Genomic DNA, 26709 nt, shown 5'->3' on the forward strand with positions numbered 1-26709 from the left:
CAAGCTATATATTTTGTTAGCACACCATTTGTTACTTTCTGGCAGAACAGGAAATCTTATTCTTTGATGACTTCCTTCATTTCCTGTATCTCTACATAATAAAACAACAACCATATATTTTATTTTGGATTTAGCTAAGCAAAGCAAAAAAATTATTACTTTGAATTTACATTTTTACTTTTAGGTGTTGAAAATGGGGAAAAAAAGATAAAACTTTTTTTTTTTTTGCAATTTTATTTTGAAACAAAAAAAGAAGCATATACAGATTGGAGGCTCCTTCGGGCCTTTTCTCTCTAAAACAGGTTTTAGGAGAAGCGTTCAGTATTAAAACAATAAATTAAAAAAAACCCTGCTGTTTTGATTTGATTACATTTAAACACCTGCTAACTTTTTAAATGAAGCTGTTCTGATTCTGGTTTCATCTTTCATGCATCCATTCAGGATCTTCTCCTCCACTCACTATCCACTCTTTTCAGTCTTCTTCCTCGTTTTTGTTTTTGTTTTCCACCTGTTCTTCTGCAGGATGACATTTGATGACTTCTGCCAGTACTTCACTGACCTCATCCTATGCCGCCTCATCAACACCTCTTACTTGAGCATCCACAAGACCTGGGAGGAGGAGGTGATGAGGGGGTCCTGGGTTCACCGTCAGGATCCACTTCGCAACCGATCAGGAGGCTGCATCAATCACAAAACCACCTTCCTGCAGAACCCTCAGGTCGGTTCACATGTTCTGGTTTTTAATGAGAGGTTAGTTGCTAGTGCTCAGGCGTTGTCTCCTTTTTGTTTTTTCTCCAGTATGTGTTTGACGTGAAGAAGGTGGAGGATGAGGTGCTGATCTGCTTACAACAAAAAGAGAAAAGAGCCACTCCTCAGGAAGGAAAAGGGGAAAACCTCGCTATAGGCTTCGATATCCACCAGGTAGAAACACCTCACCGGTGTCACAAAAACATGACGGAGCAAGAAAAACACGCTGCATACTTTCAATCCTGTTTCCATCCTTCAGGTCGAACTGAATCGAAAGTACCGTATGCACACAGCCCAGCAGAAAGTAGCAGGTTCCATCTACATCAACTCACGCTGCGTCTTCCTCAGGAAGGAGCTGCAGGAGGGTCGTTACGTCATCATCCCGACAACCTTTGACCCTGGGCAGCAGGGCGAGTTTCTGCTCCGTGTCTTCACTGATGTGCCTTCAGACTGCAAGTAAATATGTGCTAAAGCTGCCGCGGGAACACCAGAAGCAGCGTTTCAGGATGAGACGTCTGAGTTTTCTGTTCTCTGTGCTGACAGAGAGCTGACCCTGGACGAGCCTCCTCAGACGTGTTGGACGGGGATGTGTGGCTACCCTCAGCTGGTCACTCAGGTCCATGTAATGAATGCTGAGGGGCTGCAGGGACAAGACTCCAATGGAGGTAAGATACCGCTCTGAAAAGTAGCTGTAGTCCTTAACTTTGAGTTCATTTTTCTCCCAAAGACGTCTTATTAACTCCTGTAAATCTCAGTGTTGGAACTACAGCACCACCTAGTGAATAAGATATGTAGTTTAGTGCAGAGGTCCCAAACTTTTCCATATCATGGCCTCCCAAACAGCCGGTGAACCCCCTGCAAACCCACAAACAGTGCTACAAAATATGTAAAGAGACATCAACTTTTATTAGGTTTTTCCTTTCACTTTTATTCACTGTTCAGTAATTATTTTGTGTTCCCACAGAAAAAACAACTTATCAACAAACTGTTTATGATAAGAACAGAACAAAAGAAATCCACCCTCTCTTAAAATCTGTGTACTTTGCTTCTTTTTTAAATTTCAAAATAAAATCACAAAAAGAAAACAACAGTGTTATTTTTTTTTCCATTTTCAAAACCTAATTGTAAAATTGGTCTAATAAAATATTCAAGATTCAAAGTGTTTATTGTCAAATGCACAGATGAAAACATGTTTCCCTGAGCAATGAAATTCTTACTTTGTCGTCCATTTTGAATGCCAAGAGATAACCATATTAACAAAAGAAACAAATCATCACCGAAAGTACACAAACAATGTTGATTAGATAAAAAGAAGAGACTAAACTAAGGATAATAACATCAGAAGGGAACAATATAATAATGACAACAAGAAGTGAACTGTACAATCTGTTTTAAAGTGTAATGTGCAAATGTGGAACAGGTAACATAAATATCTACATACATACATACATACATACATACATACATACATACATACATACATACATACATACATACATACATACATACATACATACATACATACATACATACATACATACATACATACATACATAATATTATATCATAATAACTTAATAACCACATACATACATACAGTACATACATACATACATACACACATAAATATCTACAGTGTTTGATTTTTGCTTTGCTTGGCTAAATCCAAAATAAAATATATGKTTTTTTTAATTTGTAGTGATGCAGGAAACGACAGAAGTCATTAAAAAAAAGCGTTTATAGTGGTTGGAAGAAGATTGCTTAAAAACATAAACCATTCCTAAAGATATTATCAGCTGCACTCAAATCTTATTCTGCATAACTTGGAATATTAAAGCTGTTTTGTTAACAGTATAAATAAAACTTTTGTCAAATTGTCAGATGATTTCCAGTTCTGCCAGAAAGTAACAAATGTTTTGCTAACCAAATATAAAGCATTAACCAATAAAACAAAAACAAGTAGGGTTTTTTTATTTTGCTATTTTCGTCCTTTTTTTTTTTAGTTTTAAAACAAAAAATCTGAAAAACCATCATTTTGTTTTTTCTCATTTTATTTTGAAACAAAAAAGAAACAAAGAATGAATCTTACTTTTTTCATACATTTCTTAAGCTCTCTAAAATAACATATCAGTATATAAACATATAGAAATTATATTTTAAAATAATGATTGAATAACAGATTTAAAACATTTATTATGTTTTATTTTGTAAATGTTAAAAATAATAATTCAGTACTGTGCAGGTTTTGTCTTTAACAGATTTGTTGTGTTTTCTCTTTTGCAGCTGTTGATCCCTACGTGATAATTACCTGTGAAGGAGAGAGGGTTCGCTCACCTGTTCAGAAAGACACACGTTGCCCAAACTTTGACATCAAAGGCCTGTTTTACCGCAAAAAGCCCAAGGAAGCTATCCACATTGAAGTAAGCTACCACCCTCACTCCACACCTCACAACCTGTCATTCTTTAGACTGATACCTGTTCAAGGGTCTAATCTCTGTCCTCACTCCAATGTCCATGTCCTCTCTAACTCCAGTCATATGTCTTCTCTTTGTCCTTGTCTAGTCTCTAACTTTATCTTCATGTCATTCAGCCTGTGCTGTTCCTCTAATCATCTAAATATTAATTTTGTCCATACTTTTCCGACACTTCCTGTTCTGTCTCCTATTTTTGTCCACGTCTGTCTTCAAACCGTACAACACAACTGGTCCCATGACTCTCTTGTAAACCTTTCATTTTGAGACAACTCACCAACTGGTTTAAATACTGGTCAGRATTTCATGTTTGAACATGATGGGCACCAACATTTTGTTTTTAAACAGAACCACGGACTCTTTCAGTACTTCTCTCACTTGAACTCATGTTTCTCGCCTTCTTCCCTTCCTCCATCCTCTCCCTCTGTGAGATGATGTAACATGAGAATGAGGTCACTAAGAAAATTTGCAGAACATCCGTAACCAATCAGCTGCAGCTGGAGCATCAGGCGGAATGTGCAGAGGGATTTGTGCCTGCTAATTTAATGTTGCATTTATCAAAGCTGTGAAATTATATTATTAGTGAGGTGGTGAAAGAAAGCAGAGCCTCAGTATGACTGGATTTTCCTCTTTGCTTGTAGTTCAGGACATAAACAACTAGTTTTTTCTCCAAGCATTTGTTAAACACATGATTTTGTTGTTGTATACTTCCTTCTTGGCTTGAAAACTTTTTTATCCTCTATATTTTGTCAGTTCTTCAACCTTCTGCCACATTTAAATTTTTGTCTAGTTTCTCCTCGTTTTTCTCTTTCTCTTACTCCCTTGTCTTTTTTCTCTCTCTCTCCCGTTTTCCTCCTTTGCTGTCGATTTTCTGGCGAGCGGCGCTCAGCTCTACAACAAGAACATGATCGTGGACACCTTCCTGGGTCAGGTGATTTTGTTCAGCGAGCCCAACGAGCGTCAGGAGCAGCACACGCTTCACCTGCGCGACAAGGGCAGTCGTCAGGACAGTGACCTCCCGGGCATGCTCACTGTGCGCCTCTTCACCTCCACCACGCTCACCAACATCTGACCAGATCATTACCACGACAAGAAATGATCGAATTAAGTCCGCTGCTCATCTTCAGATGGTTTTTTTGGAGCTTGTCGTGTCCTGTTTTTAAATTATTTTTGATATTTATATCGTCACTGCGTTTTATAATTTGTTTTTGAATCCCTGACAGGAGTCATCGCTCATCCTTAAACATATTTCTGCTAAAATCGAACATTTTTAACTGTCTGACTCAGATTTGTTCTGAMATTAGGCTTAATTTTTTTTATTTAGTTGCCAGGATCTCCGTCATCGTCCAAGCTGATGTTTCGATCAGTTCCTTTTTTTGTGCAGACCCATACACGTAGACATGCACAGATAATACATATGCACACATCTCTGCACTCTCCTTGCATGTGCCAATTTTTTCAAGGGCTATGCATTGCCTTAAGGCTGAGTCAGTCTCTCCAGTTTGAGGAGATACGAGAGAGGGGGGGTCATGTAACAAACTTATCAGCTGTTCTCAGCGTTAGCACAGCCTCTATTTTCATTTCTTAAAGTCTGCAACTTGTTTTTTGTCTGTCATCCACCGTCACTAATCCTTTGGTATACCTGTGGTTAAACCCCGCCTCCCTCCTTCCCAGACACCTCATCTCTCTGTTGGCTTCTTTTTATTATTATTTTTTTTAGTGTGAACTTTACAAACAAAAGCCAACAGCAGCTGTGCTCTCCCTCTACCTTGAGCTTTTTTTTTAAAATTTTGATTACTTTTGCATTATGTGCGCTCGTGTGAAGTCCTTCCTTCCATCACTTCTACCATCCTGACTCCAGAATCGCTCGCCGCCGGTTGCTATGGACGATCTCTAAACTGCATGGCTTTAAAAACAAAAAAACAAAACTGTCTGCCTGTGCTGCACCTCTCCAGTCGTAGCTTAGCAGCCGGCGCTTCTGATAGTGCTASCCTCCCTCTTTGGATCACCTCCCCATCCCACTACTTCCTGCGGGAGATTCACTTCAACATGAATCAAGTGCTTTATGGGACCAAAGATGAGCCAGACCCTCTGTTCTGTTAGTTCTTGTTCAGAACATCCTGGCCCGGCCCAGCCCAAGCCTAGCTACAAACCACCACCCCCTGTGCCACATCATCTCTTTACGGCAACACCACTGCCTGACGCTTCCTTTGACGAGTCTCGTGGGTCAACCTGGAAAACTCACGTCACGTCATCTGAAAAATGAAAAAAATTCAAAAGACAGCATCTGTGTGTGTGTGWGAGAGAGAGAGAGATTGTGTGTGCTTGTTCCAGCTTTGCTTTGAGTGCTTGTCCKTTGAACTGAAAGAAAAATGGGCTGTCGTTGGGAAGGCGTGAACAGAACATGCCTCGCACTTTGTTTGGTTTTAAGACYCTCGAAGAGAAACGACAGAGGAGGTTCAGAGAAGGAGCTGTCCTGCCAAACAACCTGTGCCATCATCTTGGTCTTGGCTTTGCCTCCACAGCAGGAACAGCAGCATGGATGAACTTCTGATTTTATAAGTTTTTTTTTTGCAAATTAAACCACAAGTGGTACAAATCTATCTCGTGTTAACCATGACAATTCTCCGATCATGTGACCACCCATTCTAACCTTTTTACTTTACTTTTTGTTTATTGAAAAGTGCAGACTGAGTTTTCTATTTCTACACTTCCAGTCTCACTTTGTTTTTTTGTTAGGATTAAAAATGTACTTTACTGTCATCATCGAGACATTTCCTTTGAATGTAAGACGATTCGTGGACTAGTCTGTCTGACCACCTATCAGATCAGTTCTCCTGGTTTCCTTTCAGCGCCTTTTATTTCTTTTGATTACTTGAACTGTCTGACATGGCATTTAACTGGTCACACAGATTTATGTACAGCATCCCTATAAATGTGTCGTGCATGAGTTACTTTCCGATATGTTCATGGCCTTGTATTGTACTGTTCAATTGTTACTATATATATTTATTCTTTCTATTCCAAATGTCTTGGAAATGCTAGTTTTGAGGAATCAGCATGTCGACGGTGCATCTCATTTCAGTCTGATCATATCAAACGGTTTGAAACAGTCGTCTTGTATTACAGTGATACATTCATTATGCCTCTAGCATCTGTGAACATTAGCAGCAGTTGTTGACTACTATCTAGGTGCTACTTATCTCTCTGCTCTTTTTTTATTTTTATCCAGTTTGACAGAAAGTGAGAGCTGATAATGAAAGCCTGCAGTCAGTGTCTCAAACTGTGTGTGCCAAGCTGTAAAAGATATAAAGTATTGTTGGATTTTATYTATAGACATATGAGGAGAGGGAAAGAAAGGAGCCACATTCCCTTAAAACGTACTGTTTAAGTGTCCTTGTGCAAGGTACTGGAGCCCAAATTGTAGTTGAATAACTCAGTGTAACTTCTGGGACTTTAATGTCTTCTGGTTGAAAGTGTGTTTTATCTTTTAAAATCAGCTGCAAATAATTAACAGAAAGATGGATGAAAGGTTTAATGTGAGGAATGATTTGTGCCAAAGGTATCGTTGAGACGTGTCGGTCGTTATGGAGCTTCAAATAGAGTTTAAAAATAAAATAAAATATTTACTTATCTGAACCTGGAAGCCTTGAAACATTTACCTTTTTAAATGGTTAAAACCTCCTGGTCCCTCTCTGCTGTGCTTCAACCCTTCCAACAAAGTTCCTCTTCTTCRCCCCACCTCTGTCAGTGTGCCCCAGGGCAGCTGTGGCTACAATGTAGCTTACCATCATCAKTGTGTGAATGGGTGAATGTCTGTAAGTGTAAAGCGCTTTGGGGTCCGGAGGGACTTGATAAGGTGCTCTATAAGTTCAGTCCATTTACCATTTCTTATTTCTGGACGCGGATGAAGAAAAGGTGTCTTTGATTGGATAATGTTTTAAAATATAGCCTAAATCTTATCTTAGATTGACACAACTTACATAAACGCCTCACAGAAGAAGCACCAGGAGGAACCGGATTGATTTTTTTTCACTTTCTTGTTTTTGAGAAAGTTTTATTTTTAACTCGTTACCAAACTCAGTTTTAAAACAACTCATTTTTAAATATGTAACAAGTCCGGCTCATGTTTTCCCAGTTTGTTTTAATTTTATTTATAAAAATCATGCCTTCTGCTCTTTTAGATCATTGGACATTAAACTTGGTTTTAAGACCAATTAAGTTTTAAATTGGATAAAAATGATTGGCATCTTTGAGGATTATCAAAATACCTTGTATTGCATTGATGCTGTTGTTTCACGTTTGGAAAAAGTAATGCGATTTAATTTTTAAGGTGTCAGATTTCTAATGCAACATGCCATAAATAAATTATACATAGTACGTTGTTAATTAACTCATTTTACACGTTATTTCGTGTTTAAGCAGTATTTGACTGAGCACCTTCCAGCTAATACATAAATAATTTGAGATCAAGACTGCAGTAAAAAATGTGCTCGTCAGCAACACAAACAGGGTTGGTTTTGCTGCATTTTACCAAATTATCTTTTGTGTCTGCTTACCTTTGCAGAACAACTAATTAGAAAGCCAAAGCTCAATTACAATATTATAAATAATTAACAAACAATGAAGGTGCCACAAAGCTTCTGTTTGATAGCACAATCTTTAATCCACGATGGATTTTACATTTTATTTTCTGTTCACCTGTTGCCAATATTTAACTGAGGTTTAAAATTCAGTTTTTGGCATCAACCACCTGTTCCTCTGATCATGTGTACGCTAACAATCTGACGGCTCTGACTGCTGGGAGGGTTTGAGGTGAAATGTGTCACTCAAAAGGTTCTTATCCTAAGAGTTAAGAGTAGACCGTCGAGCTCTTTGTGAAACGGGGTTTGAGATCYAGTGCCAAAAACACAGATGAGGTGGTCGATGAAAGGTTTTTGGTTTGGCAAATGTTTCGCTCACCACTGTGTATTTTAATTTAATTTATGTTCATGTGTTGTTGTTATTCTTAATAATCGTTGCACATAGTGAACCTTTGCCAAAAGTGTTACGGCTTTCACTGTTAAACACACACACACACACACACACACACACACACATACACAAACCCTCCAGCTAGTAACCTAACCAAGCTTGATTGGAGTGTCTGGACCTTGAGTGTGGTTTTTTTTTTTTTTTTTGAAGTAGTTGCTTTAAAGCTCAACTCTTCTGTACATATTTTCTGCATGGCCGGGCCAAAGCAGGTTAGAAGAATTCAAAGCTAATCTCCCAACAGCGGCGACTTTTATACGAATTAAAAAAATGACAGTGCATGCAGCAAAGAAAGAAATAAAAACAAACGCTTTTAGATCTGTTCAAAATCATCTCAAATCACAAAAAAATACGTTTGGTTTCACAAAAAAAGTTGTCCAATTATAATCTGACGTTGCTACTCTGATAAACATACTGTGTAGTAGGAGGCCTGTGTTGCACCTCTGCATGCATCAAAACTGTATCCAGTTTTCTATTTTTTGTACCCACAGTAACAGTATGTTTATGAAAGTTGCAGCAACTTATCAGTTGTGGGATCCATGTTTTGAAGTATTGTAATCTGGACATTAACTTTTAAAAAGAAGCTGTTTTTGTTTTACTCCCATGATGATGTGTGAATTATTAGAGTCACAGATTTTGGTTAATCTTTTCACTGAATTTAAGAATTACYGGAGTCTTTGAGACTTGAATTGAGCCTTTTTAGGTCACATTTAAAACCTTTGACCTGCTGTGTCTTTACAAACATTTTATAGCTTGAACGTGATAAGTTGAGGCCTTGTGATGGTGAGCCTATATATTCAATAAAAAGCTGATTTATTGATTTAAAAGCTGATTAAAGTTTTAAAAAACATTTTCACATGTAAGCGTAAACAAAGTGAAATATATCCAAGATCTCTGAGGCTTTTCTTTTATGAAAAAAAAAAAGCCTGAATCTGCAGGTTGGTTATCTTAATATAATAATATAATATATAATTTAATTAATACACAAACACCTACTAGGAAAGATGAGTTAAATCAAAGTTCTTCTTTTTAAACTCATCTTTCCTAGGTGTGTGTGTATTCCAAACTGCGAAGGCAGCGCACGTCGTTGTGCAGGGCCCTGGACATTCGTTCCCCCGTGTCTGTCATGTGTATGTGTTTCTTTGGACGGATGTTCAAAACTGCAAATTTCGTTCTGCATTACATCTTGATGTTGTGTTTGAATGACAAACGATTCTTGATTCTTGATTTTTGATAATTCAGTGAAAAAAATGAAGAACGCTCTGACAATTCCTACACATGATGGGAGCAGAAAAAATGCAAATTGACCACACTAATTTACGTGTTGGTTTTTAAGACTGTTGGGTTTAATGTGTCACATCTCAACAAAGGACCACTCCTGCGCTGATTTATTTTTTAAAAAGCCTTGTCAATTTGAACACAGCTGCACGCATTTTAAATAGATCCAGAGACAAAGCACCAAGTTTCTCAAAAGATCGCATCACGTCGATTTTAAATCCAATTTAAAACGGATGTTTTTCTACCCGAGATCGAGTCTTGTCTACTGAAGGAATGAGCTAATGATGATTCTTGTATTTTTCTGCCAATGTTTATTAACTGGAGACTGGAATACCTACTGCATGGTGACTCTTCTAGGAGATACTACCGTATTTGTAACAAGTATCTTTTATCAGTATTTTATAAGCTTGTTAATTTTATATATCTACCTTACCTTGCGTTCCCAACTGGTATGTTTACTGATAGCTAGGTATCAGAGAGCCGTGCTGTATGTTCTGTACTGTGTGCTTGTCAGTGTGTTCTTTTCAGTGTGAAGCTTTACTTCTTTATTTTAAATTTTWAATTTATTTATTTATTTTTACAGCGTGTTAGTTGAGTTTTGGTTCTCGGTTACACTGTGGTTATTTTATAGCTCCAATCTGAAACTATTATTTTTCTTTTGTATTTAATGTCAACTTGTGGCATGACTTTGAAATAAAAGAGGAAAAATATTATCTGGGTTTGTCGTCATTGTGTGAGAACTCCCATCTCCTGATATTTATCCACTTTTTTTTCTGCTCATGACCTCGGACCAGTAAATGAAGAGCTTCATCTTTTGACATGTTCTTCACCAACCGAAGCAACGACCTCATTACTGCTCTGTCCTACCATCCTACCTACCTTAACCCACATAGCAGACAGGTATGGGCCAGATCTGGCAATGGTGGCACTTTTTTTGTTTGTTTGTTTCGTTGTGTTTTTTTTTAATGACATGTTACAACTGGTCCAGTTGTGGTTTGGTTTATGTAGTTCTGGTCCCTGTATGAACCACCTCTAACAAACTGCGTCTTGGCTACCAAAGGACAGTCATTCTTTGCGGTGTCTGGGCCAAGTGTTGGTGTGCAGTGTGGGCCAGAACTGGGCCATGAGATGGAGTCTTCTTTTAATTTTTTTATACCTTATACATTAGCAACGGAGTCAATATGTCTTAGCTGGAGGATGAACCATTGAAATTACTAAACATGTAGTCCCAAAGAACCACACTGAAGTCCTGACTTGATTTGTTTTGTTTTCTGACAAAAGATAAACAAAAAACTGTAAAAAGAGAAATAAACACTGTGAACAGGTTTGTTTTGAAGTATAGTTGAGCACAGAGACAATGAGAGAATTGCATCAGTTATAACAATGTCAAAGCACTAAATAAGACCTTTACATTTAATAATGCAAGACCAGAGAGATGCATCATCCTTCAGGTGATTAACTTTATGCCAAGTTTTCAGCTGGGGAAGCACCTTGTAGGTGATAAAATCCCATTTTCAGCCCAACGGTTACCTTTTTGTATTTTCGTTATACAAATATTTGTTTTGTTTTAAAAAAGTGTAAAAATTCAGCTTAAAGTTGCCTGATATGTGTTCGTCCCTTCAGATTAAGAGTCTTTGTCTGATTCATTAGTCATAGTTAGGTGGCTTAATAACCAGGAAAGAAAACTTTCCTCTAAAAAAAAAAAAAAAAAAAGTCAGGTACTGGAGTTAATTCAAAGAAACCATTGAAAAACTAAAAACAATATTTCTCCAGACCCTTTTAGACAGTTACAAGAAAAGTTTGACTCCTTGAAAGCAGACCTCCCCTCCCCACCTCCCATCTGCTCTCAGTTTTCTGCCACCAACAGGCTCCGCCCCGAGTTAATCAGGATCAGCAGCCATGAATGAGACCCAGCGAGAGAGTCCGGAGATCTCCATCACTGACCCAGACATCAGGCTGAAACTGGGCCACAAACTCTGAACCAACCTGATGGAGCCTGGAGCCACAAGAGAAGACAAACCTCTGAGAATGATTTAAAAAGAGAAGAGAACTAAAGACAAAAAGGACAAACAACTTGGCGGGATCTCAGTTGACCATCCTGTCAATTCTGGTTYGTTTAAAGGAAGTTGGAACCCAGCAGGGCGACCAGGAGGACTAAAAGGAGACGTTACAAAGTACGTTGTGAGGTAAGCATGGCAGGTGAACTTGGGTCGAGGCCGAGGGCTTATTAGCCTGCAGCACTGCTGCTGCTCTGCTGTAGCTTTGGATAAAGCCTCTTATTGCTCACTTTGTCCTGTGCCAGCCTTTAAAGCAGCCATTATGTTCCCTACAAGGAACTGCATTTTGTAACGTTTAATTATTGTCACACCAAGTACTGTACATTTGACATTTTATTTTTTCCATCGTTCCCTATATAAATTGTGATTTAAGCTCTTGTTTTTGGAGAGTTTCAGTTCATAATAAAGGAATAAAAGCAGATTAAAACTGCTGGTTCACTTTAGGAAAACTTAATGAATAAAAAATACCTTGCAGGATCAAATTAGGGACTTTGGTCCTACTTTGCCTGCCTTCTGTTGAGATTAAACATGTAAAACGTTTGTTGGGAGTAAATCAGAAGGGTTTTTTTATTGCTGAAAGGTGAATCTGTATAAAATTATAGAACCTTGTGTAAAATTTTAAGTGTTTACGGGTGTTATTTTTGCTTAAATAATTTGTATTAATATGCTTATACAGGGTTCCTGCAGATCTCTTAAAGTCTTAAAAGGCACTGAATTCATCAAAAAAAAAGGCTTTAATTAGCCTTAAAATGTCTTAAATCAATTTATCAGAGATCTTTAAAATGTTTGAAATTTATGGAATGCCTCTCGCAGCTTGTTTCATTAAAATAAACACTTAAAAAATGGTTGCTAAATTTTTTTTCAATGTTTGTGTTTATTGTGAAATTGGTCTTAAATTTAATTTCAAATGGCATTAAACAGCCTTAAATTTAACTTGTTTTAAGCTGTAGGAACCTGTTATAGGGATGGATTTGTAGTTGATTCAACAGGCTGCAGTTATTTTGGCAGCTCTTAAAATTTTGTGTTACAGGTCTCAAAAATGTAAATGCATTTGTTCTTTTTAAGTGAACCTTTCTCTGYAGTTTGTCAAATTATTTATCAAATATACCAGATTGTTGCCTCTAATGTGAGTAAATGAAGGGAAACTTCATGACAATAACTTTTACTCTTTCCCAAATTAAACGTGGTTTGACAGTAAATACCCAGTCGACATGTTTGCAGTAATATTAGCCTTGAATAGTTTATATAGTTGTTTTTTGGGGATATTTTCAGACTTTTAAATATGAATAAGAGGTTACTTTAAATACAGCTTACAACCCCTAGATGTAAGCCTCCTCTTAGGTCTTGTAAAGCTATTTAACCCAAAGAACTTCAGCTGGTCCAAGTGTAATTAAAGCACACTACTTTATTTAGAAAGTTATTTTTATTTGCTGCAGGTGTAAAATGCAGAGCAACAATAAAATCTTAACTGTTTTTTTTTTTTTTTCAAACAGTGAACGGCAGCGCTCATGGAGGCAAATCTCCTAAACTTTCCTGACTAATGATGAAAGTTTCACACCCAGCTGTGCCTCTGAATCTCTGCCATGTGAGTTGACACACGGCACGATGTGCACGCACTCATTAGAATAACACTTCAGACCACACAGACAGATTAACAGCCGGGGCATTAACAAGCAAGCTGGTCTTTATGTGAAAATCTTTGATGAGGTTGACTCTGGGTCTTGTGAGCCGAGGTGATTAGGTCTTTTTTTTCTGAATTCTGTTTTTTTTTTTTGACATCTCCACAGTAAATGCGGTGCTTTATTATTATGTTTAAAACTAAAGTAGCACGATTAAAAAAATAAAATAAATCTCAGCAAGCTGGAACATGACAAAGGGACGTGAGGGAGAAAAAAACTCAGTGGTATATTTGGGTCATGATTTGTGTAACGAGATGTGGGTAAAGGTTTGTTTCTCGCACCAGATTTGAGTAAACCCACAAATCTGGTGCGAGACCAGATTTGTGGGTTTTTGTGATTTTGACACCCTGTAGTTCAGGATAAGAAGCTCCACACTGGAATAAACTCAACGTATATTAAGACCAGCTGCAGACAAATAAATAAAATTTATATAAATCACTTTATTTAACTTGTAAAATTAAAGTATTTATTTGTACACTAATTTGATGCAGTCCTAGTTATAGACCACTGATTTGTTGTCAAAATTAATTAAATGTTATTTATTCATGATGTTTGAACTTCAACACTTAAAATTATCTTTTATTWCTGGTTATTAAATAAAACTTGAACAAAAAAATATGTAGAGCCGTGTCATAAAATTTGTTATTGAATTTATTTAAAAAATGTTACAGATTGTTGTTTCTATACCACATCTGTCAGTTTGGTTATTAAAGTGTACCAGAAGGTTATTTAYGTGTAATAGGTTCAAATGTAAACAATAGAAACAAAAGGACGACTCTGGTGGACAAAATGATTCAGCAGTTGTAGCTGCAACAACTGCGCCTCATATTTAAGTAATGGGATTAGCCCCAGGAATCAGAGTAAGCCTTTATAAAATCTCACAGCCAGCCCCCTTTAGTCCAGCAAATTACCCCCATCCCCAGTTCCCTCACTGGTCCCTTATTTTCAGCTCAACCACACGGCTGACKATTTGTTCCAACGATGGCACTGTTGGTGTTGATGTGGAAAAAAATAAAAAATCAGTTTCTGTGAGCGAGGTTAACATAACAGTCTGCTAAACCTCTTAATTCGATTCTTAAAACATGAATTATTCTTCATCTGGTCTAGTAAAAATGTTCAACTGAAAAAAGGGTTTTCTTATCGCTGCTGTTTTCCTTTAGCTAGGAGGAGTTTTGGTTATGTGAATATAGCATTTGAGCCAAAAAAAAAAAAAACAACAGACAACTGTTGATTTGCTCAAAGGGCTGCTTTCCTTGTTGGGTTCAAAAGGCCTGTGACATTAAATGTTTGTAATAAATATGAATGCATTTATGGAAAGACAACATTGATAACCTGCTGCAAAACAAATTCCACGCYGCTGAGATGAACCGATCTTGAGATATTGACATGTGCTGTAACAGGAAGTGATGTCAAAAGAGAATGTCTGAATGTAAACAGAGCKTTTCTACAACTAACACAGATTGTAGAGAAGAATGAGATGTTTCTTTAGATTATTTTGTGTCCCTATCAGAGAGAAAAGAAAGAGTTCAAACAATGTTTCAATATAAAAAAGACCAGAAAGTTTTTTTTAGAGTTCCCCTTTGATGTCACTTCCTGTTTCACTTTGGCTGAGCCAAGTTTAAAATAAAATGTGATCAAATGCATAAAATCATGTGCATTATGTCAAAGTTTCTTAAAGACAAAGATGTTTTCTTTGCCTTTTTGTCTTTGAAAGATATTCATGACACTTTAACCTTCTACCATACTTACAAAACAAAAAACTGAACATTAATGAACAAAAACATGCATCAGCTCATACAAATAAGGACAGGAAATTTAAAAAAATACACGACTCAGAAATATTAAATCTTTAGTGCCAATTGGTGACCTCCAGCAAACCCAGATTTAAGTGTATTTTTAATTATTTATTTTATTTATTTTCAGTGCTCTGACTCGCTGATTTCTGATGTCCTGGAATCAACTGGAAACTGAACCATGGTCATTCTGCAGCAGGTAGGTCCTGTTGAGTGGAAATCACTTCATTTTCTCCATTACTGGTTCACCGTTTATTTTTCAGTTGTTACAAAATGCTCAGTTCTTGTCATATTCTCTTTAATTGCCATAACTCATGAGTTTAGAGAGGAAAATACAATTTAGTCTTAATTTAGTCTTTTAAACAAGCTGAAGGATTTTAGTAGAGATTAACAGTGGCTGATTACAGTTAACTAATCCTAGTTACAAACTAAACAACATTTTCAGTCTTCTATGTAGAATCCAATAAATAAAAATTTAAAATAATCGTCCTAAACTGCAGAACACTGTTCTCACACTAGAAGGTTTATTTGACATTTTAAGTTTTTTTGTGTGTGTGTTAAATGTATCTGCAACCTGTTAAATATATATATATTTTTTTTCAGTTTGTTGAGTTGTAGCTATTGGCTCTAGATATTTCCTGGAGCTAAGTTTCTAGTTGGGGGATTTGTTTCAGGGGAACTGAAGAATGTTTCCAAAGCAACAAACAGTTAAAATTAATGTTATGTTTATTATCTGACATAAGGTAACAGCATTTCTATTAATCCATTTTAGTTAAAATATTGTTACATCTTCACTTCCATAGTAAAGATGCTTTTGTTCACTGAAGAGTGTATCTTAAACAGTACTAAACTATGTACTTGTACTTCCTTTTTTACTTTTCTTAATGTTGGTGTTAGTGGTGAAGATTTATGAATCTTATCTTTCAGTTTTAAGTGTCTTTCATCTGAATGTATAAGTTTATTCAGGTATTTATTGTTGATGTTCTGGTTGTTGGACTCAAAGGATGAGTTTCATTTTAACATAGGTTTAGAAACCTTTTGTTTTCTGGTTTATGGGTTTTTAAGTGTATTTTAATGATTTAGAAGTGGGCCTGAATATATCTAGACCACAAYGCATCACAAAATACTGACTTGGAGCGTCAGCATGGTATCTGTAAACATGTCTGTCCCGAGCGATGTCTCAATCAACACGAAGATTTAAAGTGTGCAAGATGAATATTGTTAGAAAAGCTGATCATAACTTTCATATGAGAGTTTAAACCTCTTGTGGTCAAAAAATTTTAGAGGTTTTATCTTGAACATTTTAGGCATTTAGAGATAATGGAATTTTCCATTTAAATATAGAAAGGTGCAGCAGGTTTTATATGAAGCTGTTTTTTGTTGAAGATTTATTAATCTCTACATCAACCTTGTCATCACTGCTGTTCATGAAAAGTTTTGTTTAAAACCCAGATTAGCAGAAAGCAATTAGAATATCAGCTAAAGATAAGAGAGATAAATGAGATTATGWCGACAGCTAAATTAATTTAAAAGTTTTGTGACTTTCTGTTTTTGTCTGACGTCTTTGAAAACTTTCAAACTGGATGGATTTTAGAGGTTTTTTTATGTAAAGACATTAAAAGGAAACTCCAAGCTTCAGCTGTGAATCCAGATGAACAAAATAAATCTGAAGCTGAAATAACACAACTTTAAAGTCACATTCTAGACCGTAGAGCCGATAACTGAATTTGTGCCGAAGTCTTTATTGGAATGAAGAGATTTTTTTCCAGCAGCTTCCTTTTATTTAAAAAATTTAGACCTTTCAACCAGTCGACACTAGCTGTCGCCTCTAAAACTACTGAAAATATTTGACCCAGACTAAAACATTCAGTGATTAATTGATTAACTTTGGTTCTTACCTCCAAAATAAGAGTTTTATCTTTGCGTTTTGTCATAAAATGTGTTGAAATTTGTTTTGCGGTATTTATAACGTCCTAAAATTTCTACAGGGCAGATTTTTTTCACCTTTGAAGATGTTTGAATTTTTATTTTAGTTCTAAAATCTTGAATTTAAATCTTTGCTTCCTAAATGATTCACTTCTGGCACTTTTAACATTTATGATGTCATTTAAAAGTTAAAATATTTTCAAATACATGGAAGCCGAAGAGATGTTACAGATGAGGAAGAAGTTTTACTAAATATTTTACTAAATTTTTGCGAAGGAATTAAGATTTTAAAATACAAATACATAACACTGGATTTCAGGAAAATATTATTTTATTGTTATTATTATTAACCCTAATTCCAACCTGAGACATGAATGCAGAAACTTTTTTCATTGTCTTTCTACTCAAATTTCTTACTTTACAGGTAAAAGTTTTCTTCTTCAGATAAATAATCTTGTTTGAGCAGCTTAAAAAAATCTGACTTTTGTGATTATATTTTTCATGCCTTTCTGGTCTAATTATTTGCTGTTTTCAAGCTCAGACAAATAATATATCCAAACCAAATAGTAACATGTTTTTTTAATTTTTGAGATTAGTTTTTCCAACTAATCTCAAACTGATCTGTTTAATTATTATTAATTTACAGAGGTTGAATAAGACCAGAGTTAACATCAGCCTGTTGGTTTTCTCATTATAATAAATAATATAATTAACATATAATTAACATTTAGCTCAAAGTTTAGGAATATATTCAAAGTTATAATGTTTTTAACTTATTTTAGTTCTATTATATTTTTAAAAAAGCTCATTGCCAAAGCACCAACATATAACAAAGATAAGTTTTTATATTTTAAATTTTATTTAATGTGTGTAAGTCTCCGTTGCATACTCTGCTCATGTTATGTCAYGGCCACTTTAGTCTATCTTTCTGTTTTGAACCTGTTTTTTTGAGAAAATCCTTCCATTCAATAAGCTGCCAGGAGAAAAGTAGGTAACTTCWGGATCTGTGCTGTAACTCTGTTACCTCCTGGTTATTCAACGTGTGTTAGGCCTCCTTATTCCCCAGAAAAACTGCCTCTTTTGTTGCTTACCTGTGGTCGAGTCACGGGGGAAACAGAAAAACCCAGGATTCAAGGATGTTAAAATACCTTTGTTTAATTCTCATTTGTAAATCAGTTGTAAAAATTGGTGTTTTTCTTTTTTTTTTTTTAGGGGGACTATGTGTGGTTGGACCTTAAGACGGGGCGAGAGTTTGACGTCCCAGTTGGAGCCGTGGTGAAACTCTGCGACTCCGGACAGATCCAGGTTCTGGATGATGAAGGCCGGGTAAGTCGTCAGTTGGTTTCAGTCTGGTCGTTTCATTTGCTTAGAAAGCAGAAGAAAATGTGAAATTTTCACTTATGTAAACTAAACTGTGAAGTCCAAACTGAAGGAAAAAATCAGTTTTTGACTGAAAAGGCACAGGTTTAGATCTACTTCCTGTTTCTTCACTCTGACAGGAACACTGGATTTCCCCTCAGAATGCCACCAACATCAAGCCCATGCACCCGACCTCCATCCATGGGGTGGAGGACATGATCCGACTGGGTGACCTGAATGAAGCCGGGATCCTCCGCAACCTGCTGATCCGCTACAAAGAGCACGTCATATATGTTAGCGACACGCGTCACACCCCCGCCGCTCCCATCAGAACACAGGACAGAAACATGAAATAAACTCGCTGTGTGTTTTTGTTTAAGTCGTTTTTATTTGTTTCTGGTCTCCCACAGACGTACACAGGTTCCATCCTCGTCGCTGTGAATCCATATCAACTGCTGCCCATTTACACTCCGGACCAGATCCGCCTCTACACCAACAGGAAGATCGGAGAGATGGCGCCACACATCTTCGCCATCGCTGACAACTGTTACTTCAACATGAAGCGGAACAACAAAGACCAGTGCTGCATCATCAGGTCTTTAAACCTCTTTTTTTTTCTTTATCAAACACGTCGTAGATTGTGTGAGGGAAAATAAAAACTTTTTTCTGTGTGTTGCAGCGGTGAATCTGGAGCTGGGAAGACCGAGAGCACCAAGCTGATCCTGCAGTTCCTGGCAGCCATCAGCGGGCAGCACTCCTGGATCGAGCAGCAGGTCCTGGAGGCCACGCCCATCCTCGAAGGTCAACATTTATCTGCACGTTTCTCCTGTTTCAGCTGACCTACACTGACTTCCTGTTGGTTTTCTCTTCTTTTTAATTATTATCCATTTTTCATTCATTTAAAAACAACAAGTCCATTAAAAAAACAAAGTTTATCAATTACTGAATGAAAAGGGTGCAGAAAGAAGGGGAAAAAATTATATCTGCCATTTATTAAAAAACAACTTTGGACAAACAAGAACTTAAACTTACTTTTTAAAGTTTTAAATTGCCAGGAACACATTTATTTATTGTTCTGTTTTTTTTAATCAGCTTTTGGCAACGCCAAAACGATTCGAAATGACAACTCCAGTCGCTTTGGGAAGTACATCGACATCCACTTCAGCAAACGAGGAGCCATCGAGGGAGCCAAAATAGAGCAGTACCTGCTGGAGAAGTCCCGAGTCTGTCGACAGGTGAGACACCAGGCGATCCCACTGCTCCCATCAGCAACTGTTTACAGGAAATGTTAGATTAGATTTTTGACCTACAATGTGTAATGGGCGATACCTTAACAGCAGATTTTATAGTAATTTACAAGTGAAGTAAGCCTTTGTTATTATCATTAAAAATATTAAAATATTCATTTTGTCACACTAAAAGGAGCTGTGGATGAAGTTCTAATTGTCTGTTTAAAATTTGAGTGATGTTAGAACAGCATTATTGGACAGTATTGAGTCTAAAACTAAGTTTTCTTTTTAATCATGTAATCTTTGACACAATGACACAAAAAAAACAGTCAATGTTTTTGTCCTGCAGGCTCCTGATGAGAGGAACTACCACATTTTCTACTGTATGTTGAAGGGCATGGGACCAGAGATGAAAGCTAAACTGGGTCTGGGTCTGGCCTCGGACTACTCCTACCTGACCATGGTGAGACTACAGCTGGACTCCTTTTCCTTATAAACAGCTGCATTTAGCAGACTTGAAAAAATGCTCTAAAACCCTGAATTTGTTGTCTTCTCGCACGCTTCAGGGTAACTGCACAGAATGCGACGGGCGTGACGACCTCAGCGATTACTCCAGCATCCTGTCGGCCATGAAGGTCCTCATGTTCACCGAGACCGAGAACTGTGAGATCTCCAAGCTGCTGGCTTCCATCCTGCACATGGGCAACCTGAGGTTTGAAGGTGTGTAAATAAAGCCCTGCATCATTCGCTGAGGATCTGAGGTTTTTAAACCACATTTAATGTTGATGTTTCCTACAGCGCGGACGTACGACAACCTGGATGCCTGTGTGGTTGTAAGATCTCCTGATCTGGTGACCGCTGCGTCTCTCATGGAGGTAAAATACTGTTGTCAACTGTAAATAGCTGCACTTGTTTTGTTTATTTGATGTAAATAAACATAAATATTCCAGGAGTGGTTTTCTTGGCAAGTTCACGATATGGTCAGATCATGAAAAAAACGCCAAGAGCTACTTTTCTGACCGAGTATAAACGGGCTGAAGATCCAACGGGGGAGAAATTATCATTTTTCTCCCACAGACTCCCAATGTAGCACCTCGTATAGCCTAGCATTTAAACAAGTGTTGTGCTGAGTGAAGAGTCTGAGGAGGAAAAACTTTTTTTTGTTGTTTTTTCTGGTTAAAGGCAGAGCTGGAAAGAAGGTGTATAATAGGTGTAATAGGTATAATATAGAAGGTATAATAGGTGTAATAGGCTAACACAAGCTGCTCATCAAAGCTGTGCATCTTGCTAATTTAACTTATGGGAATGGATCATTTTCAGCCAAATGACATAAAGAAAGCTGCGCTGCTTTGGGTGCTGCTCCACATTAAAGATCTGCTGCCACTCTTCATTAGATAAATATTTTTATAGTATTTATTCGTCTCATTTTAAAAAAACAAAACTTTACATACAAAAAAAAAAACAATACAAATTAAATAAAATGAAAGGCCGCAGAAGAAAAAGATCTTATATCTGCACATATTTACAAAAAAAATATATTAATTTCAAACAATAATAAACCAAATAATAAAACAAAACAAAAAATTCTGCTCTTCAAACAGTAACTCTTACAAATACAAATTAAACAATTTCATATTTCTTTAATAATTTTGCTTTGATCATTTTTTAAAAGGAATTAATTGATCCAATGCTTTTATTATCATTTTACAGATTATTCCATAGTCTTATATGCCTTACTGAAGTGCATCTGTGCTTCAAATTTGTTCGGATTTTTGGTTTAACAATTTTTTGTAGTCTCTTCAAATTATAGCAGTCTTAATTTCATTTCATTTCATTTAGTTTCATTTAATTTTAATTTTTTAGTTTTCAATTCACATTTGAACATTTAACCTGTTAAAATAGACATTAGTTTGATTTGCAAGATAATTTTAGAGCACAGAGTAACTAATTTATTCAAAAACATGCAAGTACAATTGTCATCTATCAATCGTCATATTAATCATTTTCGGCTAAATGCGCTTGGCGAAGCCTAGCTCTTTCAGGTCACAGGTCAACTGGGTAAACGAATGCTGAGGTTGCTATTTAAACACTATTGGAGTTGTGCAAGTTCAACAAACTCAAAAAGCAGATTTAAAGATAATTATGAAAAATCTCGTTAGTGATCCTAAAGAAAGGTTCAACACAAATCATTTTAAAGGAAATACATCGCCAGCTTTTTCCCAATAAATGTGAAGTTGACCCACTTCACACATGCGCATTTGTGATAATTTCCAACTACGAAATGGTCTGTTGTGATTATTTTTTTGTCAATATYGCCCAACCCTGGCTCTGACAGTTAACTGGGTGTTGTTGGTYGTTTGGACACACCCAGGTCAAAAGTTGAGTCTTAGATCGATGCACAGTTTTCTCATTTTGTGTCTCAGGTGGAGCCTAAAGACGTGATGGTGTGTTTGACCACTCGAACCCTCATCACACGAGGAGAAAGCGTCACCACGCCTCTGAGCGTGGAACAAGGCCTGGATGTCAGAGATGCTTTCGTTAAGGTAATGATCACTTCATAAAAATATCAGATCTTGTAAAATCTATGAACCTGAATTTATTGCTTCTCAACTGAATAACTTGTAAAATATGCTAGAACGTTGAAAAGCTTCCTTTATTTGTTCTGTGATTTGGATATTTTGTGTTGTTTGTTTTTTTGATTGCTGGAACTGAATTAACAAAGTTGATTTACTTGTGTTGTATGTTATGGTTCAGGGGATCTACGGGAGGCTGTTTGTCTGGATAGTGGATAAAATCAACGCTGCCATTTTTCGACCTCCGTCTTGTGAGAGCAGCATCATAAGAAGATCCATTGGGCTTCTGGACATTTTTGGTTTTGAGAACTTTATCGTCAACAGGTGAAAAATATATATTTTCCCTAAAGATGCGTGAAGCTGTTTCTCAGGAAGCGTCCGTTGATCCAACTTTGTGTCTTTCGCCTTAGTTTCGAGCAGCTCTGCATCAACTTCGCCAACGAGAACCTGCAGCAGTTTTTCGTTCGCCACGTCTTCAAGCTGGAGCAGGAGGAGTACAACCTGGAGGACATCAGCTGGCAGCACATCGAGTTCACCGACAACCAGGAAGCTCTGGATATGATCGCCAACAAACCCATGAACATCATCTCACTCATCGACGAAGAGAGCAAGTTTCCTAAGGTGCGTCACCAGAAAGCGTCATTCCAGAGCGGCTGTAGCTGAGATGTGCAACTTCTATATCTTGTTTTTTTTACGTCAGGGGACGGATGCTACCATGCTGTATAAGCTCAACTCACAGCATAAACTCAACTCCAACTACATTCCTCCTAAAAACAGCTATGAAACCCAGTTTGGGATCCAACACTTTGCTGGAATGGTGCATTACGAGTCCAGAGGTACGCTTCTCCTCGAGCAGCTTCCGTTTATATCATCTTCTCTCAGTTTGTGTTTTATGGTCATAACTGATGTTTATTGTTATTGTAGTCGAAGAATATTATTTCTCTTAAACCGTTTTCCTGGCTGCTGCATCTGTCCCTCCTTAGAACCTATCCAAACCATCTCAGTCTGTCCTCTCTAACTTTATCTCCCAGTCCTTCAACCTTTTCTCCACCTCCAAAGATTTCATTCCTTTTCTTCTCCATCCTCGTCCCTCCCAAAGAGAACGTCAACATCTTCAGTTCTGACTCTTCTAGTTCTGTCTCCTGTAAAGAATGATCCAGTATTTCATTCTGGTTTTTTTTTCTCAGGGTTTCTGGAGAAGAACCGAGACAGCCTCCACACAGACATCATCCAGCTCGTCCACTCGTCCAAGAACAAGTTCATCAAGCAGATCTTCCAGGCCGATGTGGCCATGGTAAGACCAACAAACACAGTTACGTCTGTCTTCTCTCCTCTGCTGTTTGAGGTCTTCCTGTTATAATTTTACCAGTGACTTTCTTCAGACGTCTTCCCTTCTGTGCTGTTTTCTTCTGTTCTTTATTTGTATTTTTTTCCTATTTCCACCTTTAACGTCAGTTTCTGTGTGGCTATCAGCAGCTCAGCGCCCCCTCTGCCAAGGTAAAAATCAACATCCTGTGGTTGTTTAACTGTACCCAAATATTCAACAACYAGTAGCATTTCTCTGCTTCCCTGAGTTTCACATTTTATTCCACAGGAGTCGTTTGTGGTTGCAGAAACCAGAGTTAATATAAAGAAAGATWCCATGAGCTAAATAAGCTGTGTGGCTGCGAGGTTCAGAGAAATGACAGAATAGCTACTTTAAMACTATTGAACAGATGAGTTTTACCTTGTACCCTGTTTTGTCTGTGTATTAGTAAATCCTGTGTTGTACTGTGTACCTGAACAAATTTATTTAAGTGTTGTTAATCAAAGCTGTCTTCCGTAATCAGGTTATAATTAAATATGGTCAGGAAGCAGATTTACAAACCTGAATCCTCATTTTTCACACAAAAATACAATTTATTGTTATAAATCAGTTGTTTGTGTGCTGAAGTCTTTGAAATAAATGTTTTATTTGGTCTAAATGTTGGATTTTGAGGTAGTGGTTAGGGCTGCACGATATTGGTAAAAATTGTCGTGATTTATTTTCTAACCCCGCGAAAAGAAAAAATACAGGAACTTTGAACAATCGATAAAGTGATGTAGCCATCCTGTTGAAGATAAACCTGCACTGATTTGGTGTTAAGTTTTTGTCTGCTTTTATTGTGGTATAACCTGAGTTTGTTTCCTTCTATCATGCGCTAAAGTGAATTGTCAATAAGTAAACTTAATGTGTTGCCTCTGTCAAGATTAGTTTCTGCTTTCGTTGTTAATTGGCATGCATGCTAAACTGTATTTTACCTCWTTTTTTGTCCTTGTCGTTTTCATCGACATCCTCGTCATCCTCCTCCCTACAGCTGGAGAATTCACAGACAACGGTTCTCTGAAGAACGCTGCCATTATTGTCCCAGAAGTTTTAGAACAAAATTAAAGTTTTATTTGGCTTTTTTTACTTTTTTTTTACACAAAGCCTCGGAGCTGGCAGAAGCGACTGCCTGCACCTTCAAAATAAAAGCCATTTAATGACTTGATTTAATTTGCTTGACTATCGCGCACTGCGTWCATCGGGATGATGATGCTCAGATGACATATCGTGCAGCTCTAGTAGGGATGTACCGACAGTACAACGTTCACTGTCTCTCTTTGTTGTTTTTGTTTCAGGGCGTCGAGACGAGGAAGCGTTCTCCCACTCTGAGCAGCCAGTTCAAACGTTCCCTGGAGATGCTGATGAGGACGCTCAGCGTGTGTCAGCCCTTCTTCGTTCGCTGCATAAAACCCAACGAGCTCAAAAAACCCATGGTTAGTCTGCAACTGAAGCCTGCTGGATGTGAACAGAAAAACATTTTTCAATCAGATTGAGCTGCAGAAAGAAGTAACTACGCAGGAAAGATGCTAAACAAAGTTCTCAGCTGACGTATTTGTGGCCTAAAAGTTGAAGAGTCTGATGTTTCTGTGCTTCTCTCAGCTGTTTGACAGAGAGCTGTGCATTCGTCAGCTGCGTTACTCGGGCATGATGGAGACCATCCGGATTAGGAGAGCAGGTTATCCCATCAGACACAGCTTTGCTGAATTCGTGGATCGTTATCGAGTCCTGATGCCTGGCATCAAACCTGCTCACATACAGGTCAGCAGCTCCGTTGGTAATACGTTTAGTGCTCTGTAAAAGTGCTCGTTTTGTTTCATAAATTATTACATTTATTGTCACCTTTACTGTGATTTTTAGATTGCACTGGCTTTTTTCACTGTTCGTCATTTTGACTGACAGGGTTAAAAAACATCCTGTCATCTTTATTTTTTTACTGATAATAATTACACATTTAATAGCTTTTATTTTCATTCATTTTAAATGAAATATTTAGTCAGCAAAAACTCCCACCAGACACAAACGATGTTGCCAAAAATACTAAAGGTCACAGAGCAGGAAGTACAGATTAGAAATTGAGGAAAGAATAAAATACATCGCACCTGATATCGTCATCGCAGTATTTTCTTATCTGGTGCAGCTCTTCTGTCACACTCTTTTCCATCTCTTTTTTTCAACAACATCATCGTTATTGAGCTTTTTGAAGAAACTTCAGATACTCCTCTGCTGTGATGATTTTCCAAGTGAAACTAACGAGGTCGTTCATGAAGTGAGAAAACAGCTAACTGATACGCTAACTCGCCACCWAGTGGTCAGGGGGGTTATTGCAAATTGTCAAAATGACGGATGGCCTTCAGATTTTTTGTTATTGTTTTTTTTWAAAAAGTGTTAAATATTCTGTCAACGAGACGCCTGATGTCAGTGTAACGTAACGTCTTTATTGTCCTGAGTCATCACTTTGATGTTTTTATCTTTTCGTTCAGGTGGACCTGCGGGGCACCTGTAAGCAGATCGTCTCAGCCCGCCTCGGTAAATATGAAGACTGGCAGATCGGAAAAACTAAGATTTTTTTGAAGGTTTGTATTTGTGGAGGCTAACTAGTCTCAAACTGATTCACTTTCTTAATGAGGGACAAAAAAACTAATTTTCTCCTCTGTGTTGTCAGGATCACCACGACATGCAGCTKGAGATCGAGCGGGACGAGGCCATCACTGATAAGGTCATCCTCATCCAGAAGGCCGTGCGAGGACTGAAAGCAAGGCAAGAGCTCATTCCTGAAAACAGATTTAACCTGATTTCTGATTTTTCTCAGTTGAGTCAAAGGAAATATTAAAGATTTATTTCTGAATGTTATTAAAAGCAGAGAGATTGTCCTCCCTGGACAAAGTAAATTTATTACAACACTTCTTGATTCTGCTCAGCATCTTTTATTTCAGAGTGAATTTGTAAATGAATCTAACCCTTTTTAAAATGCATATTGTTTTAAAATAAATGTAATTAAGTTTTTATCTTCATGGTTTGAAATTTTATTTATTTTCTTTTTCAGGACAAACTTCCTCAGAATGAGAAGAGCCGTGATTTGTATTCAGAAGGTCTGGAGGGGTTACCGAAACAGGAAAAATTACCAAATTGTGAGTCGTATRTATTTATACAGTTATCTCCATATTTTAAAAGTCTCAACTTCTCAAACTCCTGTCATCTTTTTACTTGTCATGAAAGATAGA

At 37.2% G+C, this 26709-nt stretch overlaps 2 protein-coding genes across 11 annotated transcripts in view; both read left to right on the forward strand.

Annotated features, from left to right (window-relative positions):
* The window catches only part of LOC106514630 (calpain-5), a 50622-nt gene extending 43765 nt beyond the window's left edge, over positions 1-6857 (forward strand). The window contains exons 22-27 of one of the 2 annotated variants that reach the window (XM_014004006.1): positions 523-718; positions 799-921; positions 1007-1203; positions 1291-1412; positions 3031-3167; positions 4108-6857. In XM_014004006.1, the coding sequence (XP_013859460.1) occupies positions 523-718; positions 799-921; positions 1007-1203; positions 1291-1412; positions 3031-3167; positions 4108-4290 (958 nt within the window). In that variant the 3' untranslated portion in view covers positions 4291-6857. The other variant, XM_014004005.1, reaches the window with a different exon arrangement.
* Positions 6858-11400: 4543 nt separating this feature from the next.
* Positions 11401-26709, forward strand: part of myo7ab (myosin VIIAb) — a 29511-nt gene continuing 14202 nt past the window's right edge. For 2 of the 9 annotated variants that reach the window (XM_014004004.1, XM_014004002.1), the window contains exons 1-21: positions 11402-11713; positions 13078-13169; positions 15187-15255; positions 18195-18308; positions 18482-18634; positions 18752-18936; positions 19021-19142; positions 19434-19576; positions 19920-20033; positions 20137-20290; positions 20369-20445; positions 21994-22113; positions 22325-22467; positions 22554-22764; positions 22844-22979; positions 23331-23437; positions 24784-24921; positions 25088-25246; positions 25969-26061; positions 26151-26245; positions 26532-26616. In XM_014004004.1, coding sequence (XP_013859458.1) covers positions 15238-15255; positions 18195-18308; positions 18482-18634; positions 18752-18936; positions 19021-19142; positions 19434-19576; positions 19920-20033; positions 20137-20290; positions 20369-20445; positions 21994-22113; positions 22325-22467; positions 22554-22764; positions 22844-22979; positions 23331-23437; positions 24784-24921; positions 25088-25246; positions 25969-26061; positions 26151-26245; positions 26532-26616 — 2367 coding nt within the window. In that variant the 5' untranslated portion in view covers positions 11402-11713; positions 13078-13169; positions 15187-15237. Of the gene's footprint in view, positions 11714-13077; positions 13170-15186; positions 15256-18194; positions 18309-18481; positions 18635-18751; positions 18937-19020; positions 19143-19433; positions 19577-19919; positions 20034-20136; positions 20291-20368; positions 20446-21993; positions 22114-22324; positions 22468-22553; positions 22765-22843; positions 22980-23330; positions 23438-23598; positions 23641-24783; positions 24922-25087; positions 25247-25968; positions 26062-26150; positions 26246-26531; positions 26617-26709 lie in introns of all 9 variants that reach the window. The other 7 variants (XM_014003995.1, XM_014003999.1, XM_014004001.1 and 4 more) reach the window with 7 other exon arrangements.

Source organism: Austrofundulus limnaeus, unplaced genomic scaffold, assembly GCF_001266775.1.
Source record: "Austrofundulus limnaeus strain Quisiro unplaced genomic scaffold, Austrofundulus_limnaeus-1.0 Scaffold21, whole genome shotgun sequence".
In the NCBI taxonomy this organism is placed as follows: Eukaryota; Metazoa; Chordata; class Actinopteri; order Cyprinodontiformes; family Rivulidae; genus Austrofundulus; species Austrofundulus limnaeus.